The sequence below is a fragment of the Sinocyclocheilus anshuiensis genome, unplaced genomic scaffold (assembly GCF_001515605.1).
Source record: "Sinocyclocheilus anshuiensis isolate Anshui unplaced genomic scaffold, SAMN03320099.WGS_v1.1 scaffold282, whole genome shotgun sequence".
NCBI classification, from domain to species: domain Eukaryota; kingdom Metazoa; phylum Chordata; class Actinopteri; order Cypriniformes; family Cyprinidae; genus Sinocyclocheilus; species Sinocyclocheilus anshuiensis.
In genome coordinates, this window is record NW_015544154.1 from 1,175,636 (window position 1) to 1,193,544 (window position 17,909).

Below are 17,909 nucleotides of genomic sequence, written 5' to 3' on the forward strand. Positions count from 1 at the left end.
TGAACTCAAGACTCACTCAATTCAAAAAGCGGAATTGCAAAAACTGTAATTTTTTTACATAATTTTTTTTTTGACAAGACATAAAAAGACATTTTCAAGCCAACCGAAAAACAGAGTGCACAAAATATATGTCGTATTCTCTTAATTGATCAAATTTGATATTTCTGAAAAAAATAGTTAGAAATAAACACAATTCCATCAATGACATGAAATGTACCTAAATTATGGAATGACCCATGCATATACAGTATATATTTTACCAAATATTTATATAAGTACAAAAAAATAAAATAATATGCACAGTAAGTGAATTGCATCAAATTATTAATTTATTACTTAGTACATAGTAGTTAAAGGCACTGAATATAACGTGGGTCCAATGTTTTATACAATGTTCTGTAAGTGACTCCCTTCAGTTGAACACATTAATCATTTTATTTGGATCAGTGCAAATAATACAGTACAAAATGACTACACATGTACTTAATGCAATACAAAAATTGCAGCATGCATAAACAAACTGGTCACTGTAACTCCAGATTAACCAGAACTGTTATGCAGATGTGTCTGACATGTTAATGGCTGCACAGACGCAGATAGAGAGGAAGCGTGAGAGACAATGACAAGGGTGTGTTCTTCATAGCACCACCCATCATGTGGAGTGTGTCACCGAGTACTTTAGTCTGAGCATATAAAAGAGGTGAGATACATCTCTAGAGGGTTCAGAAAATTACAAAGACTGGAAGAGAATCAAAGCATTTTAAGAACCATACCGGTTCAGGGCCAACAAACAGGTATACTTCCCTTTATCTAGCACATGACACAGCACTGAACATGTGGACTTTGTTACTTGTATTTGCTACTGGATCACCAGCTCTACTTCAGGCTGCACCTGTTCAGGGTGAGTGATGGTGAACTTACTTTTTTATCTCAGAAGGAATTACTTATTTATCTCAGAAGTGCTTTGGTGGCGAGTGTCTTTACACACCTTGTAGTCGTGGTCAAGACAGATTTACAATTGCAAGATGAGGTCATACTTGCGATACTGATATGAATGTAGTAGTGAGATTGTAACCCTTTTTGCTTTTCACAGCAAAGGCTATGGTTACAAAGCCCATAATTAATCTGCAGGTATGACAATTTCAGCTGACTTCTGCTGTTATCTGTGAGACTTTAAAGACTGCATCCATAGAGGAAAAACTGAATCATAAAGGAAAATGAAAAGTTCCCACATTTCCACTCATACATTTGAATAAGTTTTCCAGTTAATCGTGAGTACATAATTTATAGATTTACATTTGCATTTCAGGTACGGAATTAATAAATTAAAACGATTATTCTTATTAAATCTTCAAAACAGTCAGGCTGATAAATTGCTAATATTATTTTGTCTAAAAATAAACAAATAAACAAAACAAAAATAAATAAATAAAATCAATCATTTGAAATGCTACAAGTGAAATTAGGTATGTACATTATAAAAATGCATATCTGAGATTTGATAAAAATGACATTTAACAGTGTTATCAAATTTTTAAAGATTAACTTTAAGTGATTAAAGCGTTAGATAATGGCTAAAGTCATTTTAAGGAACAGATGAATGTGAATAAAGATTTTTGGAGACTATCTAGTCTTTTATCGTTTACTTTTAGTGCATTGAAGATGTTCTCTGTAGATAAATTTCAGAATATATGGCTTAAGATAAAGGCCTAGGTTGTATCACATAAACTTTATATCTTTATGAATGACATTTAGATCTGACAGGTTTTAACTGATATCAGTATGGCTACAGATAAGATAAGTTCCAGAGTAATGATCTTTCTGTAATATGGCCCCTGGCTTGTTAAGTTTATTGCACATATAACACATCCTCTCAGTTCCACAAGAGTTTATTAATCTCATATGCCTCCTCAGACTTTAACTTCATTGCAAAAAAATATTTTCTTACTCAGTATTAATGTCTTGATTTCCAGTACAAATATCTAAACATTCTTAAATCAAGATCCAAAATGACATAAGCTATTAAATCTTGCATATGAAATGATTTTCAAATTTAAGTGAGTTTTTGATTAAAACAAGAAAAAAATCAACTCATTTTGTTTGAATTTTTTTAAGCATAATTTTGCAAAACCTAATATCTTAAGTCATACATAACCTAATAATTTTAAGCAAAACCTAAGTAATTTTGCCTCTTTAGTAATGTATGTGGATTTCGAGACAGTCTGGAAATCAAGACCAATATAGTGTCTCAATCCATCTAGTAGCATACCTGGTTTCTTCTAGTCACATTAAACTCACTTATTCTGCACACTATTTATCACTTGTTCCTATCACTAATTGATGTCTTTAAAATCATATGCTGGTCTAAACGTGTTATTCTGAGACAAAAACGAGAGGTCATTAACAAAGTCAGTGGATTACAGATGGCCTAGATGTGTTACAGATGTGCTCACGTCTGCACATGCAATGAGTCATTAAGAGATTTATCTAATGATACCTAATGCTAAATTGCTCATCCGTCACACACACATCTGGCCCTCGTTTACAAACTAATAATTAGTATGATCACATGGAAAACAATGAATAAATAAATAAAGATTTCTGATTTTGAATATTCACATTAGTTTCCCTTTCGACAGGTTCCAGTGGCAGATGCAGCGTTGCCGGTGTTTTCCTTGTTGAGGGAACCAGCCGTTACTCTCTTACTTTCCAACAAGCTTTGGAATTGTGTCAGAGTTTTGATTACAAACTCGCAACACAGGAACAGGTCAATGACGCTTATAAAAAAGGCTTGAGAACATGCAGGTAAAGAAAGCAGGCTGTGCACAATAGCCTAGAGCTAAATAACATGTTCGGACATAAAAGCACTTCTTTTGATATTGCTTAATGACAGTACTTCATTTTTAAATGAACCTCACACCTTTGTTTAGATTTGGCTGGCTAGATGGACAAAATGTCATGTTCCTCCCACACGTTAATGGTCCAAACTGTGACTCCAGTTCCACCGAGATCACCTTCCATCCTGAAGCAGCAGGGTATCTTTCTGATGTCTACTGCTTTAACCCATCAGGTGAGGGTATAAAGAAACTGGGGTATCTTACAGAGAAACACCATAAAAACAAGCATACTACAAACAGGTTTTGTCTTATTGACTTTTGATTTCCCTCCTACAAAGATGCATCACTAAACTGTGAAGATACTGGTAAATCTAACTCTGAAGACTTAACCAATGGAAACACAGCCACAGCAAGTAAGTTCCCTCTATAATTCCTTGCAGTACCTAGAATTAGATTTTGATATCATGTGCTTTATTGTAGACTTTTTGCCTTAAATGGCTTAGACTTTTGGTGCATTAACTTTACCTTTTGAGTTGAGGGGTGTGTATTGTGAAGAAGCAAGACATGCAGCAGACATACAATTCGTTGTTCATTATCCAACCACACCTAATCCAAAGCATTAGTCATATCTCTGTGACCTCATGCATTTTTTTACGCACTTGCAGTACCACAAAGAAGAAGGAACGAAAAGTTGCTGATTTTATTTGAGCACTCAGGAAGTGATTCCTGGTTCATTATTGTTTCTTGCTTAACCATTCACTCTGTACCAACGTAGCAAAGTATCTCGACATTCCACTCTTTTATTTTGCTTTGCTATCAGCACAGAAATGCAAAACACTGATGTATCATTTAAAATATGTAAGCTTTTTGGCAGTAATCCTTTATCTGTTTTCTTACGAAGATGAAAAATCACATGAAGACATTCTTACGGAGGTCGAGACTGAAGGCTTTCTAGTAGATGTGGAGGAGATAATGGGAAGAGTAAAAAGAGAAACTTCTGTTCTGAATGACATGGAGGTCCCCGTGAAATCCTCAACTGTGCATGCCTTGGAGGAACCCTCTACAACGACACACAGTGAAGACAGCAAGGGCCCTACAAGCAAGCCCCGTTTTGTGAAGAGCTCATCCCCTGTTACCTCCAGTGTTTTGTTCTCTGATACAGAGGGCAGTGGATCAGCATCAGATAATGAGACATTGTTTACAGATCCTGAGCCTAGTCTATTCACAATAACAATGACTGCCACAGAGGCAGCTGAGAGTACATCCATGCCAAATGAAATTAAGAAAACTCCAATTGTTGTAATCAAAGGTCGAAAAATGGAAGCCAGTCTTGAAGGTAAATATCCTTAACAATCCTGACCCTTATATAATGGATATTGTTGGGGTTGGTGGGGGATCATAAAGGCCAACATAGTGTCAGTAAGAATTGTGTGGCAGACATGTGCCTGGTTTCTATGGAAGCCTGCTCCACTTCAGAGTAAAAAAAAAAAAAAAAAAATGTAACTTGAAAAATTGTAATTGCAACTTTATATCACACAATGATATTTCTAATAATTAAAGATAAATAAAAAAATGTCTTAATATTTTACAGTTTTACTTTGTATTGCACAATATGACTATATTTCAACTTCATCTCCAATTACCCTTTTTTTAGTCTAAGCCAAAAATATTTTGTTTCCATAGGATATTGACAATAGTTATATAAATAAGCTGCATTATAATTAATATTAATGTTTAATATCATGTGGTACATAACGTATTTGCTTAATATGTTGATATACATTTTGTAATGATGTTATATAATACAGTGTGTTAAGTCATCAAGTCTCATTACAAATGTATCTTCTGCAGGCACACAGAGTGGCCAAGAAAAGAAAGATGGACCATCTAGTAAGTTCTTGTGACAGCACTACAGCACTTCTTGACTTTTCATTCAACTTACATAATGTAATCTGTCAATTTACCATTTTCTCCCTTCTACAGCTTTGCTGATAATCTTTGCATTCTGTGTTGTTGTTGGAGTCATAGTATGCATACTTGTTGCTATTGCTACTAGAGACAAGTAAGCTTGCTTGTTAGATTTTTTTTTTCATTGATTGAATTCATCACATTCATCAGCCATTGCAGCCTGGCTTCAGTTTACTAAATGTAAGTCTTTACCTAGGTGGTACGGACCGAGACAGAGCGGAAACATCACAAGTGAAGAGCACAACAAAGACTACAGTAAATCAGAAACACTGCCTCTGTCAGAGAAAGAACAGGAGATCGTGGCACTGATGAGTGTTGAGAAGCTGAAGAATGGTAAAATGGAGGACATTGCTGCCTGTCTGGATGAGCGTGAGAAAGAGTATTTAATGTAATGCTTTAAATCCTGTGTATTAACAGGTTCGAACTCTTTTGTACTTTTTATTTGCACTAGTGATGTTTTTTTTAATGATTTTTTAATGCAATTTCCTTCCGTTTTTGTTGCTTCAAAATGCTTCGTATTTCACATTTCTTTTCTAATATAAAGTATTTTTTTTCTCAGTAATAAATAAAGGCTTATTATCTCTTACTGAATGATGGTTAATAATGATATGGTGAGAAAACATTTTTATACTGGTTTTCATCTGTTCGTAAGTACTATGTACTGTGTGAGATATGATGCATTTTTGAATGTTAGACATTGCCCTTTATAAGAAACCCTATGCAGTTTGTAATGCAATGAAGCAATTGTAAATCATTTCATTTTTTAAATTACCCATAAAGATGTATTTTGTCAAGCTCTCAGAGCACATTTATGGTGGGATGAGTCTTTCAATAAAACATGACATTTGAACAAGGTATGAGAACTTTAATTAGTTCAGTTATAGAAGCTGGATGTAAAAATGAATGAGTGTGATTTAAAATCATATGATAAATACAATTTACCCTTTTACATTTTATTTATTTATTTATTGTGCATCACTGCCAAAGATCTGGAGAAAGAAAGAAACGCCACTGAGACAAGAAGCATTGACTTTATTTACATTTTGTTATAGGTTTTTCATAGAAAAATAGAGGAAAAAGACAAGATCGTGTTGCTATGGAAGTAATAACAGACTACCAAATAAGTGGTGCAAATGTAATAATAGATCTCAATTCTGACATCTCTTTTCTGTTACATGCTAACAACCTGAGCACCAAATAACTTGAGATACAATTTTTGTTAACATAAATCACTGTACCTCTATGCGTCAGGCCCTGCTTGAACAGATATTCTAACAGTGCACACTTTTATATTATAGATACCGTATCTAGGTTGTGTATAATTTCCTTAAGATACATACTCAAGATCTCTGTACTCTACAAGGCTGTTAAATCTGTAACAAGCCTGGTTTAAATTGATTATTAATTTGACTTTTTCCCCTGGAGTCATTATTCCTACCAGAATGTTTAACAATACACAATTTTTGAGATACAATATCATCATGAATTGTAACAGTGAAAAATATGCTTACATTAATATACATACATTTTTTCTCATCGATGTTTCACAGCCACAGTTCACAGCAAGTTCCCTGTGACTTGTACTGTATTATAGCAATAACTACTCAAGACAACCCGTTACAATCTAATCTACCTAGTAAAATACTGAATTGAATACATGGATTGCCATTGTTTTATAAAACAATAGGCAAAAAGCAATGAAATTCTACACTTTGATTTGCATAAAAAATATATCTAAAATAGAACCACATACATGTGTATTTATTTATATACAGAAAGTGCAAGGAGGCACTTTAATGAGAACATTTTAAGATTCTGGTACAAAAGAGGAACGCCGATCGTGTTGCTGTGGAAGTAATAACAGACTACCAAATAAGTGGTGCAAATGTAATAATAGATCTCAATTCTGACATCTCTTTTCTGTTACATGCTAACAACCTGAGCACCAAATAACTTGAGGGCCTCTCTTATCAGTGTGAATATAGAATCCATTTAACTGGACATAATATCGGAGTATCCAAGAAGGCTCCTCAGAGAATGAAACACTATTACTGGTCTAAGATCCAAGAAAACGGGATTGTATTTAATATTAATGTCATAGTCTTCTGTCTGCAGTTTGCAGTTGAAATCTTCAAGGCAAGATTGTAACTTAGCAAATAAATACATAAATAAATCGACAACTTAAAGCACACAGATACATACAAAACCTACACACATGCAAGTCCCTTCCCTCAAACATAAACACGCATGGACACTTATTAAAGTCTGAATGAAAACTATTCAGTCCACTATGCAGGATATTAAACTCAACGGTCCTTGCAAATAACGTCAATTGACTCAATGTCATACTTCATGTCTGATCGCTCTGTAATTGCTGACGTGGCATTTACGTCGGGCAGCATCTAAAAATAAGTGGCAGCATTTGGAGGCAAACCACTATTTCAGAACCTTTAAGTACCTTGGTAAGCTCTTATAAGAGGCTGATCTGGAGTGCTGCCACCAAGGGTTAATCCACCTAAGCTGAGCCAGCCAAAGGTATCTTCAGCAAACAAGCTGCACTTCTCTCCTCCTGCCACTAGTAGTGCTCTAGGGTCAATCGGGGGCTGGACAAACCATTGCGATCCTTCTATGCGGAAGCCTTATAAGGCTGCAGGTTTCAGACCAATCCTCAAACCCAAGGCCTAGAATTCTAACTATCGTAATCCTTGAGTGTAAATAATAACAGCTCAAAATGTAGCCTGTCCTCTATCCCAACTGAACCACCCGCTACTTGAGCTACGTTCTCTTCCCTTTGTGTATCAAATGTACTGAGATTGTCATACAAAAGTCAATGCTTGTGCATATGAAAAGTTCTGTCTGTGGTAACTTCTGACTGTTTATATGTACAAAATTAGCATTTGGTTTTCACCAGAAAGGATAAGCTTACGGGACTCAGGATAAGGCGGAGCTGGATCTGTGTTACTCGCGTATCCATGGTTCCTCCTCAACAAGTGAGAAGTCTGCAGGGGAGCCATTTGAGGCCAAGGTTACCTGAAAGCAATTATCAGGAACAACTAACTGTTGGACCAAGGCACAGTCAAAATGCATTAACCGGTGCTTACTAAACTGTTTATGGTTTGGAGCAGAGAATCCAGGTAGTTTGATATTTTAACAGCACAATTTATATCCGAATTCACAGAAATGTACCCACCACCAGACAGATAATAATTAGCTGCAGCAGATTCCTTACAGAATGCTGAAAGACTGAATACAGATAGAGAAAATCATTTGAATCATTATATTTTATAAATATAAACTTTGTATTTTTTATTTTTTTTACTAAGTACAGTGAATCTCTGCCCAAAACTAATCTTCTAAAGGGTTTGTGAAAAAGTGCCACATGGGCTACCACACAGACCTATGCATTTGTGAAACACAGGGTCAAAAAGAGGCATAAAATTCACAAAAAAGAGAGAAAACAGCTGCAGTTTTAAAAACATTGAGCTTGAAAGAAATGAAATAGCAGCCTTTGTTGTCTCAAAATGTAGATGGTAAAAATGAGGCATGCATTAATACACTGTTTGTTTCACTTTCATTTTTGGTTGAGAACAGCGAAAGGCATCTTGGCATTAGTACTATACAAACCTTTGAACGATTTACTGTGCTCATGTGTATAATTGCCAAACTGATGATATCCAGATACTGATATGGATATACAAAGTCTGTACAAAAACTGCTATTTCACCAAGGACCAGAACAAATAAATAAACCATATTTATTTATTCCTTCATTCTGTTTAATGTATTATGCATTCACATCCGGAATGACCAAAAAATACAAAAGTGTAAAAAAAAAAAATCACAATGGTACATACAATGTCAGGGAAAGAAATAAAAGCATCTACATACAGGTTTCTATGTCTGTGAGAGTAAAATGTACCTTGCAGTCATCTATTTGGACCGGCTGACAGGAGTTGTGAGATGCATATACACCGTGGTTAGTGTTATTCTCAAAAAAGGATTGTGTCTTGGCCATCTCAAAGTCATCTGGCCTTATCTGCTGTGCATCGAACAGGTCAAGCTCATCTTTGGAGAGGTGGTACACGATTCCCGCCCCTTACGAGTCACCAACGACATTGACTGATGTTCGGAAACGATCACTGTTTGATAAAGCAGAAGGAAATAAAGAAAGGTGCCACATCTCTCAATACTAAACGACTCCAAATGTCATTAGGGCTTGTACTAACATGCAAAGCAAATGCCTAAACATGCCTTGAGATTTGCTTTAACAACAAATCTTAATCTGGGGATCAGTTGCATATATCTAGATCATATAATATAGATTGTGTCCTTAATTGGCAACTATTTCATGAGTTAATTTTTTTTTTTCCACTGAAAGAGCAGAGAGAGAGAGAGAGATTGGTTTAACTTACAGCAGCCAGTCGACTGCTACCAGTAAACTGATGTCTTGAGTCGGTAGACCCACAGCTGTCAAGATCAGAAGCATCGTCACCAGGCCAGCACTGGGAATACTTGCTGCTCCTACGCTAGCGAGAGTCGCCGTAAGGCTACAAACAAAACAGAAATCTTTCATTTGATAAGATCGTTCGTTTGATAACTGCAAACTTTAATACATCACATGACTCATTCTCACTTGGAAAATGGTATAATGTGATTTTATCAATAGTTTGCTTCAAACAAGTATACTGATCATTAAAGGAATAAATCTGCTAAAAAAAAGTTCAAGCCGTCATTACTTATTCACCCTAATGTCAGTCCAAAACCATATGCTGTGATGTGTTTTCTGTAGAACTGAGAAAGAGAGCTTTCAAAGAATCTTCATGCAGCTATCGTTCATACAGTTCATACTGACCATAAGCTAGAAATAATATATTTCCTAGTCTTCTGAAACAGTATGATATGAAATGTAATTCTTCATTTACTAATCACTCCTGCTAATGAGTTGTTAGCGGCTGCTACCTGATACAATAAGTCAAAGAGTTGAACTTGAAAAGTAGATCAGTCCAGTTCATTAAAGAAACCACTATTTTGAGCTGATTCTTTTCAATGACCTGGTTAATAGAATTCAAAAATCAAATTGTACTTTTCTTTCCTGACTCAATGATCCAGATGTACCCAGGAATACAGAGCACAATTTATATTAGACTACTTTTCTGGTGCTTTTTTGATGTCATCATGAGAGCTTGAAGACATGATTACTATGAACTGTCATTGTATGGCAAAAACTGCATAAAGATTCTTCTGTTTTTGTTTAATGGGAAAAAAATAACACTAAACAAGTTTGGAATGATGTTTTTGGAAAAACTATTCCTTTAATTTTATATAGCTACTTGCAGTGACTCAGCTCAGCAGGTACATGCCATCAGAATAGCATTTTTGTAAAGTATATTCATTTCTGCGTCCAGACATGTTGTCTTACCTGACTGTCACAATCTGACCAGGATCAAGTTCTATTCCATTCATCTGGGCAATAAAGATGGCCGCTACAGCCTCGTAAAGTGCTGTACCATCCATGTTGATTGTTGCTCCAACAGGTAATACAAAACGAGTCACTCTCTTGTCGATGCCCAGATTTTCCTCCAGACAGCGGAAAGTAACAGGTAATGTCCCAGCACTACAAAAGACGCATATCAAGATTTCAGAACAGATTCTTGTCATTATTCATAACTCAACTTCCAAACATGTCAAATTAAATAATTGCCTTCTCTTTATTTAACTCAATATGTGTCCTAATTCTCAAAGGTTTACAAAAAACAAGGCACAGTTATAGAAAATGTTGTTATTTACCTCGAAGCTGTTCCTAAAGCGGTGACCCATGCCTGGAAAATTCCCATGAAGAACGTGAATGGGTTTTTCCGAACAAAAATAAAATATATTAAGGGAAGGAAAATGCCTCCGTGAATAATAAGTCCAATAATGACAGTGACCATGTACATTCCCAGCTGCTTGGCCACCATTTCCAAATCATTAATTGAAATGATCTTGCCACAGATCAAACATGCAATACCAATGGGGGAATACCTGTTACAGGACAGAGATGTGCAGTAAAGTCAACTAACAGGTTAATCAGACAGTTCAACACAGTTAAAGGCAGTTAAACTGTTAAAGTCACCATCATTACACTACTTTTCAAAAGTTTGGGTTCAGTAAGAGTTAAAATGATACTATTTTAACGATCTAAGCACGGCGCAGGCGTCCGAATCCACTTTTGCTAGTTTAACGACGGGAAAACGGTCGGCGCGCCCGGGCGCATGGTCTAAACGGGTTAATTTATAAAGTTAGAAAATATTTCTATTTATATTTCTAGTTATTTTGAACTTTTTATGTATCACGATGCAGCACAGATTTTTTTCAACATAAATAATAATCAGAATAATAATAATTAAAAACAATTAAAAAAATAATAAAACATTTTGAGCACCAAATCGGCATTATAGATTGATTTCTGAAGGCTCATGTGATACTGAACTGGAGTAATGGCTGCTGAAAATACAGCTTTGTCGTCACAGGTATAAAATACATTAAAATAGAAAACAATTTTATAAAATTGTAGTAACATTTTATAATATTCACATTTTTACTGTATTTTTGAGCAACTAAATGCAAACTTGGTGAGCATAAGAGACGTATTTTGAAAAATACTTTCTTAAAATTACCCCAAACCTTTGAATGGTAGTGTACATACAGATTATTAATGTTGGGAATGGAAATCATGTAAACTTTACTCATTTACGTCATTAACAATCATAAAAGCTGACCACATGATCATGCCGACAAGCCTCATAACGATCTCGTTGAGAACGTTGAAGAACTCAAGCATCAGCTTGGCCCTTTCTCCCATCTTTCCCATGCAAATCCCGAATGCCACAAAGAACCCAATGAGACCTATAGACACACATTGCCACCATGTTAATTTGAAGTACATAAATGACAAATTTATGCATATACTATGTGATAAAGCCATTTATTACCTAAAACATTCATGCCACTCTTGAATTGAAGAGACTTCTTAATCACATATTTTGCTGCGCTCTTGGTTGCATTTCGTCCAAACCGATTTGGATGTGGAGGAGGACCTACTTCTACCTTGCTACTAACAGTCTGGATCTACATAAAGAGATAGAAGAACTGTTAATGAAATATTACCGAAAGACTCATCAAAATGAACAGATGAAAGATCAACAGAAATGGCTGAGATTAAATTAATGAAACTATATGAAATCAAAAGCACATTGGACACCCACACACCTGCTGAAAACAAGCCTGAACGAGATTCTCTGGAAACAGATTTCTGATGAGATCAAAGAAGGCATCTAAACTGGACAGTTCATCGTTCCTTTTCCCCTCACCGAGGTTTGCCTTCAGTTTGGGGTTACCAGGGTGGATGAGGAGCACCAAGATCACCCCCAACACAGCTGCAATGATGGTGGTAGACATGTAATACACCATGGCCCTTGTGCCTAGACGACCACTGGACTTGGCATCCAACCCTGCTAATCCTAAAAAATAAAGAGCATGGCATTTAAACTACATTAAATATTACTACATAAATACTACTTCACGAGGCACCCTTACTCTTTCTTTTTTAAACTACTAAAGCATTGTACACTAACAATTACACACAAAAGTTATTTCTCAAGGTTAAGTTTCATAATTATTGCTGAATGAGTAATGAATCCAGAGCGTTTTAAATTTTCTAATTGCACCTCTTTTTCGGTAACATGTTTAAACTTGTTCTGTTCATGAGCTGCTGAAATTGATCCACCCTAAAATTTGAAAGGCATGCTTTTTTTCCCCCTTACACTGGATTACAAAGAAAAAGTCAAAAGGGCAAACGATGGCTTAATCATTACAAAATTACTATTTCTTTTGTTATTCCTTGGTTAAACTATAAAAGCTATAACACTGTGGTTATAACTTGAACTCTGATGTCATTGCAGGCATTATTTCTACAGCTGTTTTATTTTTTTCTTGCATTTTTGATGGTTTAACATCAAACACACAGCAGAAAAAAAAGAAGAAAAAAGGGGGTATTATTGTTTTGTGCTGATAGCATTGTTGGAGGTGTTTAGCAAAGCATATAACAGTACCTGTGATCAAACTTGAGATGATCAGAGGCAAAATCACATTTTTAACATCCTCATGAGAATGTCACCCGGGAAGGCAATGACCATAATGACATCAGGAGGGAGTGGGGATGCATACCGCAGTAGAATACCAGCTACTGAACCAATGATCACACCTAAAATAGAGACAGAGAATCACAATGAACATTGGGACATTTCACTGAAAAATAATACTGAAGCTTTTGTAAAGTATTCACAACATTCACAAAACTTTAATTTAAAGATGCTTGGGTCAACCAACTGAAGGAAAGACTTATTCAAAGAATACATGTAGAATTTATTATTATTATTATTTATTTTTTTACATTTAAATCTCATGTCTGGGAAGACCTCTCACAGCCAATCATATTTGAGGACCATACGTAACTGTTGTGTGTATATATATATTCAAATACTCAAAAGATTAATACATATGTTATTTTTTGCTGTACGTTGATTCAAATCTAATTAACATATTAAGAAGATTAAATACTCCAAGGCACTTATGTGGTAAAAGTAAAATGCCTTTAATTTACTGGGCTAAATCATTACAATTGTTAAAAGTGTAGATCTACGCGTTTCAGCTACACAGTACCGAATATTAACATATTGTCTGATGAGTAGCACTGAGTATCAGGTAATGCAAAAAATATTAACAGACCAACAGTGTTTTAACATGCTTAGTGCTTTAATGAAATAACTGAGTCTAATAAATGGACAGCTGCAATGCATTATTTTTGCACATTTGCAAAAAAAAAGCTCCTTAGTTATAACTGAATTATTTTTTTTTTAATTAAAAATTATATTTTACCATAAACAGTAACAAGTGTTCTTTCATTAGCAAATTGACACCTAGGTGCTACATTCACCTACAGTACAAACTAAAATGCAAAAATGCTAAAGTAACTTGCCAAGAACTGTGAGCATGAGTATCAGATTCTTCGTGATTTTGTCACAGCAGCCTCCACACATGGACTCTTCAGGTGGTGAAGGAGGGTCCAGATGACTCTCATGCATTCTGATTTCCACTTGCTTCTGCATTTTGTTGGCACTGGTGGACAGAAGAAGTGGAGCATACAGTAAAGTATGTCAATATAAATGATCTAATCAAGGAACACTAGCAAACAGCACTAGCTACTTTTGTGATTTCATGTCCTTCTGAAAATTACCACTTTACACAAAATTCATTCATTTTTGCTAGAAATACAAATTGTTGTTGTTGTCAGTATGTGTGACCAAGATATGTTTGTGTATGACATGCTGCAAACGCAATGATACCGAATGACAATGCTGTGCAATTCTTGCGTTTACATCTAACGTTTTTATCTGCACATATTGTACAGATGCAATCAAAGTATGTGAACCGCAGAGTGGAATGCAAATATACATTTCACACTGAACAAAACATGCAAAAAGACGTGTGTTTGGGCTTCTGAGTACCTGTCCATGTATATCTGATATAAAACAGTAACCACAAGGTTAAAAAAAAAAAAAACACCATGACACATTTTCGCATATAATGACTTTTGTGGATTTCTTTAAGTACTGCACTATAATATCAATCTAGTTTCATTGTAATGACCTTTTTTGCTGATCTTATGGAAGTCTAGGGAAGGTCAGAAATGTGAGAGTACAGATCATATCAGCAGTACTGGGAATGGGTTTTCTGGGAATACCATCACTTTAACATGCCTGTCATTGTTTCTTTACTTTCATCTACCAGCTGTATAACTACTACAAGTGATCATGTCTTGTCACATGACACGAGAGTTTAGGTTTACTGTGGTCTGGATTAAAAGGTTCTTAAAAGTCAAACCCCCCAATTAACTTTTCAATTAAGTTGTATGTCTTTCTTGCAGGATGACAATTGATATACAGTATGTAGGCCTTTTTTTTTCTTTTCTTTTTTTTTTTTTGACCAGCACTATCCAATAATCATTACCTGCATGGAAAATTAAAGGAAATGCAAAGAAAAAATATTACTACACATGCAACAAAAACAACTACCAGGAAAATTCTTAACACAACAGATAATAGATCCTTTAGTGTTTGTGTACAATGTGACCTATCAGAGTAGCTGGACGCAGGCTCATCTGAACAAGATTAAAAAGCTGAATGATGCCAAGGATACACACAGCTCCAGCCCTAATGAGATAAAAACCTGGTAACTGGTTAATTTTAGCCATTGAGCACAGCAGTAATTGCGTTGCACAACAGTTGAGAGCATGTAGGAAAAGTCAAGGTGCGAATGAGTGTTTTGGTTTCAAATGGTAAATAATAGCATTTGACTGATTTAAATAATGCAGAACAAGTCCAAAAGATTTGATCTGTGATGATTAATTCTGATAATAGCTCACACATTTATTGCTAAGATTATACATTTGTCCTTTTATGTAAAAACAGTTGAATCTAATCTCATTAGTGACTACATTAGCTCCATCTCACTGACATGAAGTCTGAGGTGAGCAACAACAGTTTGTCTGCAGGTTATTTAAAGATTAAGTGCTTGTCCTTTGGGTGATTTTAGAAATCAGTTCATTTAAGGCAATTAATTAGGTGAAGCAACAATATTAAAGGCATTTATTGTGCAGGCATTTCCTACAGACTTGCAAACTGCAAACACCTACAGAGTCCTATAAAAGTTAAGCAGAATGCTAGCCTTGCATAAATCTCAGAATATTCATCAGGTTAAAGCTATTCAAAAGTTGCTAAATGAACTTGGCTTTCTATCATCCATCTTACCTGTTGTGGTGCAGTTACTGAAAAGGAAGAGTTTCACAGCAGTTTTCTAGAAAGCCATGGGCTATAGAAATGACTCTGAATGAAACGCTGTCAATCTACAGTTTATCCATCAGGAAATCCTGTCCAGGTTATTAGAAATGTCAGTCAAAACTCCAAGCACCAGGTGAACAGCAATATAATAAGTGATTGCTCTGATGCAATCAGCAACACTTCCTTGCAAGATTAATCAAATTGATGGTTAGGAGATTCCGTGCACAATCCTCTGTCTTTGAATTGATCTTATCCCACCATTAGTATTAGAGAAATGGGAGAAGAGGTGCTGCTAAGGGCTCCGTGGGGCAACACAGAGGAGGAGTCTAGCATCCAGATTATGTGTAAGTAGCAGCTAATATGCTTGAGACTCCTCGTCCTCTCACTCTCATTGTTTCACCCCCTCCATCTCACTCCCCAGGTCTGATCTTCTCTAATGCGCTCTGAAACGAATGAATGGAATCAAAGAGTGATACACGGCAGAAAAGCAGATTCAGGCAAGCTGTCAAACTATAACTTTCATGCAAAACAGGTTCAAAATTTTGTGAACAAGTCCCTAATAACTCTAATAACAGAACAAAATAATTAGTTGTGCTGTATATGTGATTATTTGCATACTGTTTATGACCAGTGCAAATGCACGTTATAAATTTATACAGGCTACTTAGTTCTTTCCATGGAGACATCATGGCCTAAGCATTGTATTGTTTAAAGGAAACAATATTGACCTGTGATGACTGTTCACAGTTGCATGCAGATTCTGGCCTAACATGATAATAGGCCAGGGCTTCTCATCAACTCTAAGCACAGACGCTAACAGATCAAACAATTAGTAGTGCATGAGTACAGTGTGAGAGCGCCTCTTTTAATGACATAAAAACCCAAACTTCTGCTTGCTTATAAATATTCTTAAAATAAATATTCAGAGTGTACACTGTAAAAAACAATTGTCATTTTGGTTACACTTTATTTCAATAGTCCACTTTAGACATTCTATTAACTATAAGTAACTTTGTAACTACATGTCAACTAATTCTCATTCATTTGCAACTACATGTCTACTAACTCTCAGAGTAGACTGTTAGGGTAGGTTTAGGGTTAGTAGAATAAGTTGACAAAGAAAGTGTTAGAAGATATTAAGCAGACAGTCTACTAATACTCTACTAACTGCTAGTTGACATGTAGTTGCAAAGTTACTTACTGTTAATAGAATGTCTAAAGTGGACTATCGAAATAAAGTGTTACTGTAATTTTACCTATAAAAGACTGTAAAAATGCTACAGTAAAAACCTGTTATTCATCATGTAACTTTCTATTTACCACCTATGGTACACTGTAAAGAGGATTTTTCAAAGTTGTAATTAAAACAAAGATTATTGGAGTACGTTTTAAAGAAAATATTATTTTCTACTTTCTACTTCAAAATTTCACATTTAATTCAGTGGGTTACTTGCTATTTCTTAGTAATTAATTGTGACATTTACTAGCAATTTCTAAGTAAAATATGTTTCTACTCCAAAAAATTTTTCAGTGTGTTATGGTGTGTATATGTACATGTATATGTAAGTACAAAGGTTTTAGTAGCAGCGTGGCCTTGCTAATTCAGCAGAAAAGGACTGGTATATATTTCATTTATTTATTGTTTGTTTGTTTGTAAATTAAGGTTTTAACCTGTAATATTAGTTATTTTGGTTACTTTGCAAACATGTTTACATTTTTCTGTATTTTTACAGAATTATTCTAGAATATATTATTCTAACAAAAAAACAAAAAATCTGATTTTATTACAGTGTATAAAAAAGACAAAATGATGACTAAATACATAAGACATTAAAAGTTTGTCCTTTAAAACTTAATCTGTCTGTAGTGAGTCTGCAAGTCCCACCAGAGTATGAAACACTCATTTTGTGCAAGTGGAGAGGCTGATCTGAGGCCACATGCAAGAAATGTGCACAGGCACATGGTCTCACATCTGCTGTCTGCCCCCCACAACTGAATGCTGTCCAGCACACTCTTCAAGCTCATCCACCTGACTCCAGCCTCCATGCTTAGCAGACAGGTGTCTATAATTAACTAATCTGTTCCAAACCTCTCTAATCCCTCAAACATAGACATGGTTCACACACACACACACACACACACACATTCTCATGTGAAAGTACTGCATGTACACAGAGTGTCAATTTTAAAACATCACATGCATTTATTATATTATACAAGTAAATTCC

General features: G+C 35.3%; 1 protein-coding gene and 1 pseudogene across 2 annotated transcripts; one reads left to right on the forward strand and one right to left on the reverse strand.

Annotated features, from left to right (window-relative positions):
* Positions 1-696: 696 nt before the first annotated feature.
* LOC107695367 (CD44 antigen-like) lies at positions 697-5,660 on the forward strand. 2 transcript variants are annotated; one of them, XM_016495249.1, is made up of 8 exons: positions 697-901; positions 2,640-2,805; positions 2,931-3,070; positions 3,197-3,250; positions 3,739-4,173; positions 4,689-4,727; positions 4,821-4,899; positions 5,002-5,660. In XM_016495249.1, exons 1-8 carry the CDS (start codon positions 835-837, stop codon positions 5,195-5,197), a joined length of 1,176 nt encoding a protein of 391 aa, XP_016350735.1. In that variant the 5' UTR covers positions 697-834; the 3' UTR covers positions 5,198-5,660. The 2 variants fall into 2 exon arrangements, with proteins under 2 accessions (XP_016350735.1, XP_016350734.1); XM_016495248.1 differs by having other exon boundaries at positions 698-901; positions 3,176-3,250.
* Positions 5,661-6,022: 362 nt separating this feature from the next.
* LOC107695366 (excitatory amino acid transporter 2-like) lies at positions 6,023-16,004 on the reverse strand (annotated as a pseudogene).
* Positions 16,005-17,909: the final 1,905 nt, after the last annotated feature.

Bases quoted from the DNA above. Each gene is read 5' to 3' on its own strand.
- LOC107695367 (XM_016495248.1), top strand. From the start codon at position 835: ATGTGGACTTTGTTACTTGTATTTGCTACTGGATCACCAGCTCTACTT. The intron at 3,071-3,175 runs GTGAGGGTATAA...CCTCCTACAAAG, and splicing joins CTACTGCTTTAACCCATCAG to ATGCATCACTAAACTGTGAA. The intron at 4,174-4,688 runs GTAAATATCCTT...TATCTTCTGCAG, and splicing joins AATGGAAGCCAGTCTTGAAG to GCACACAGAGTGGCCAAGAA.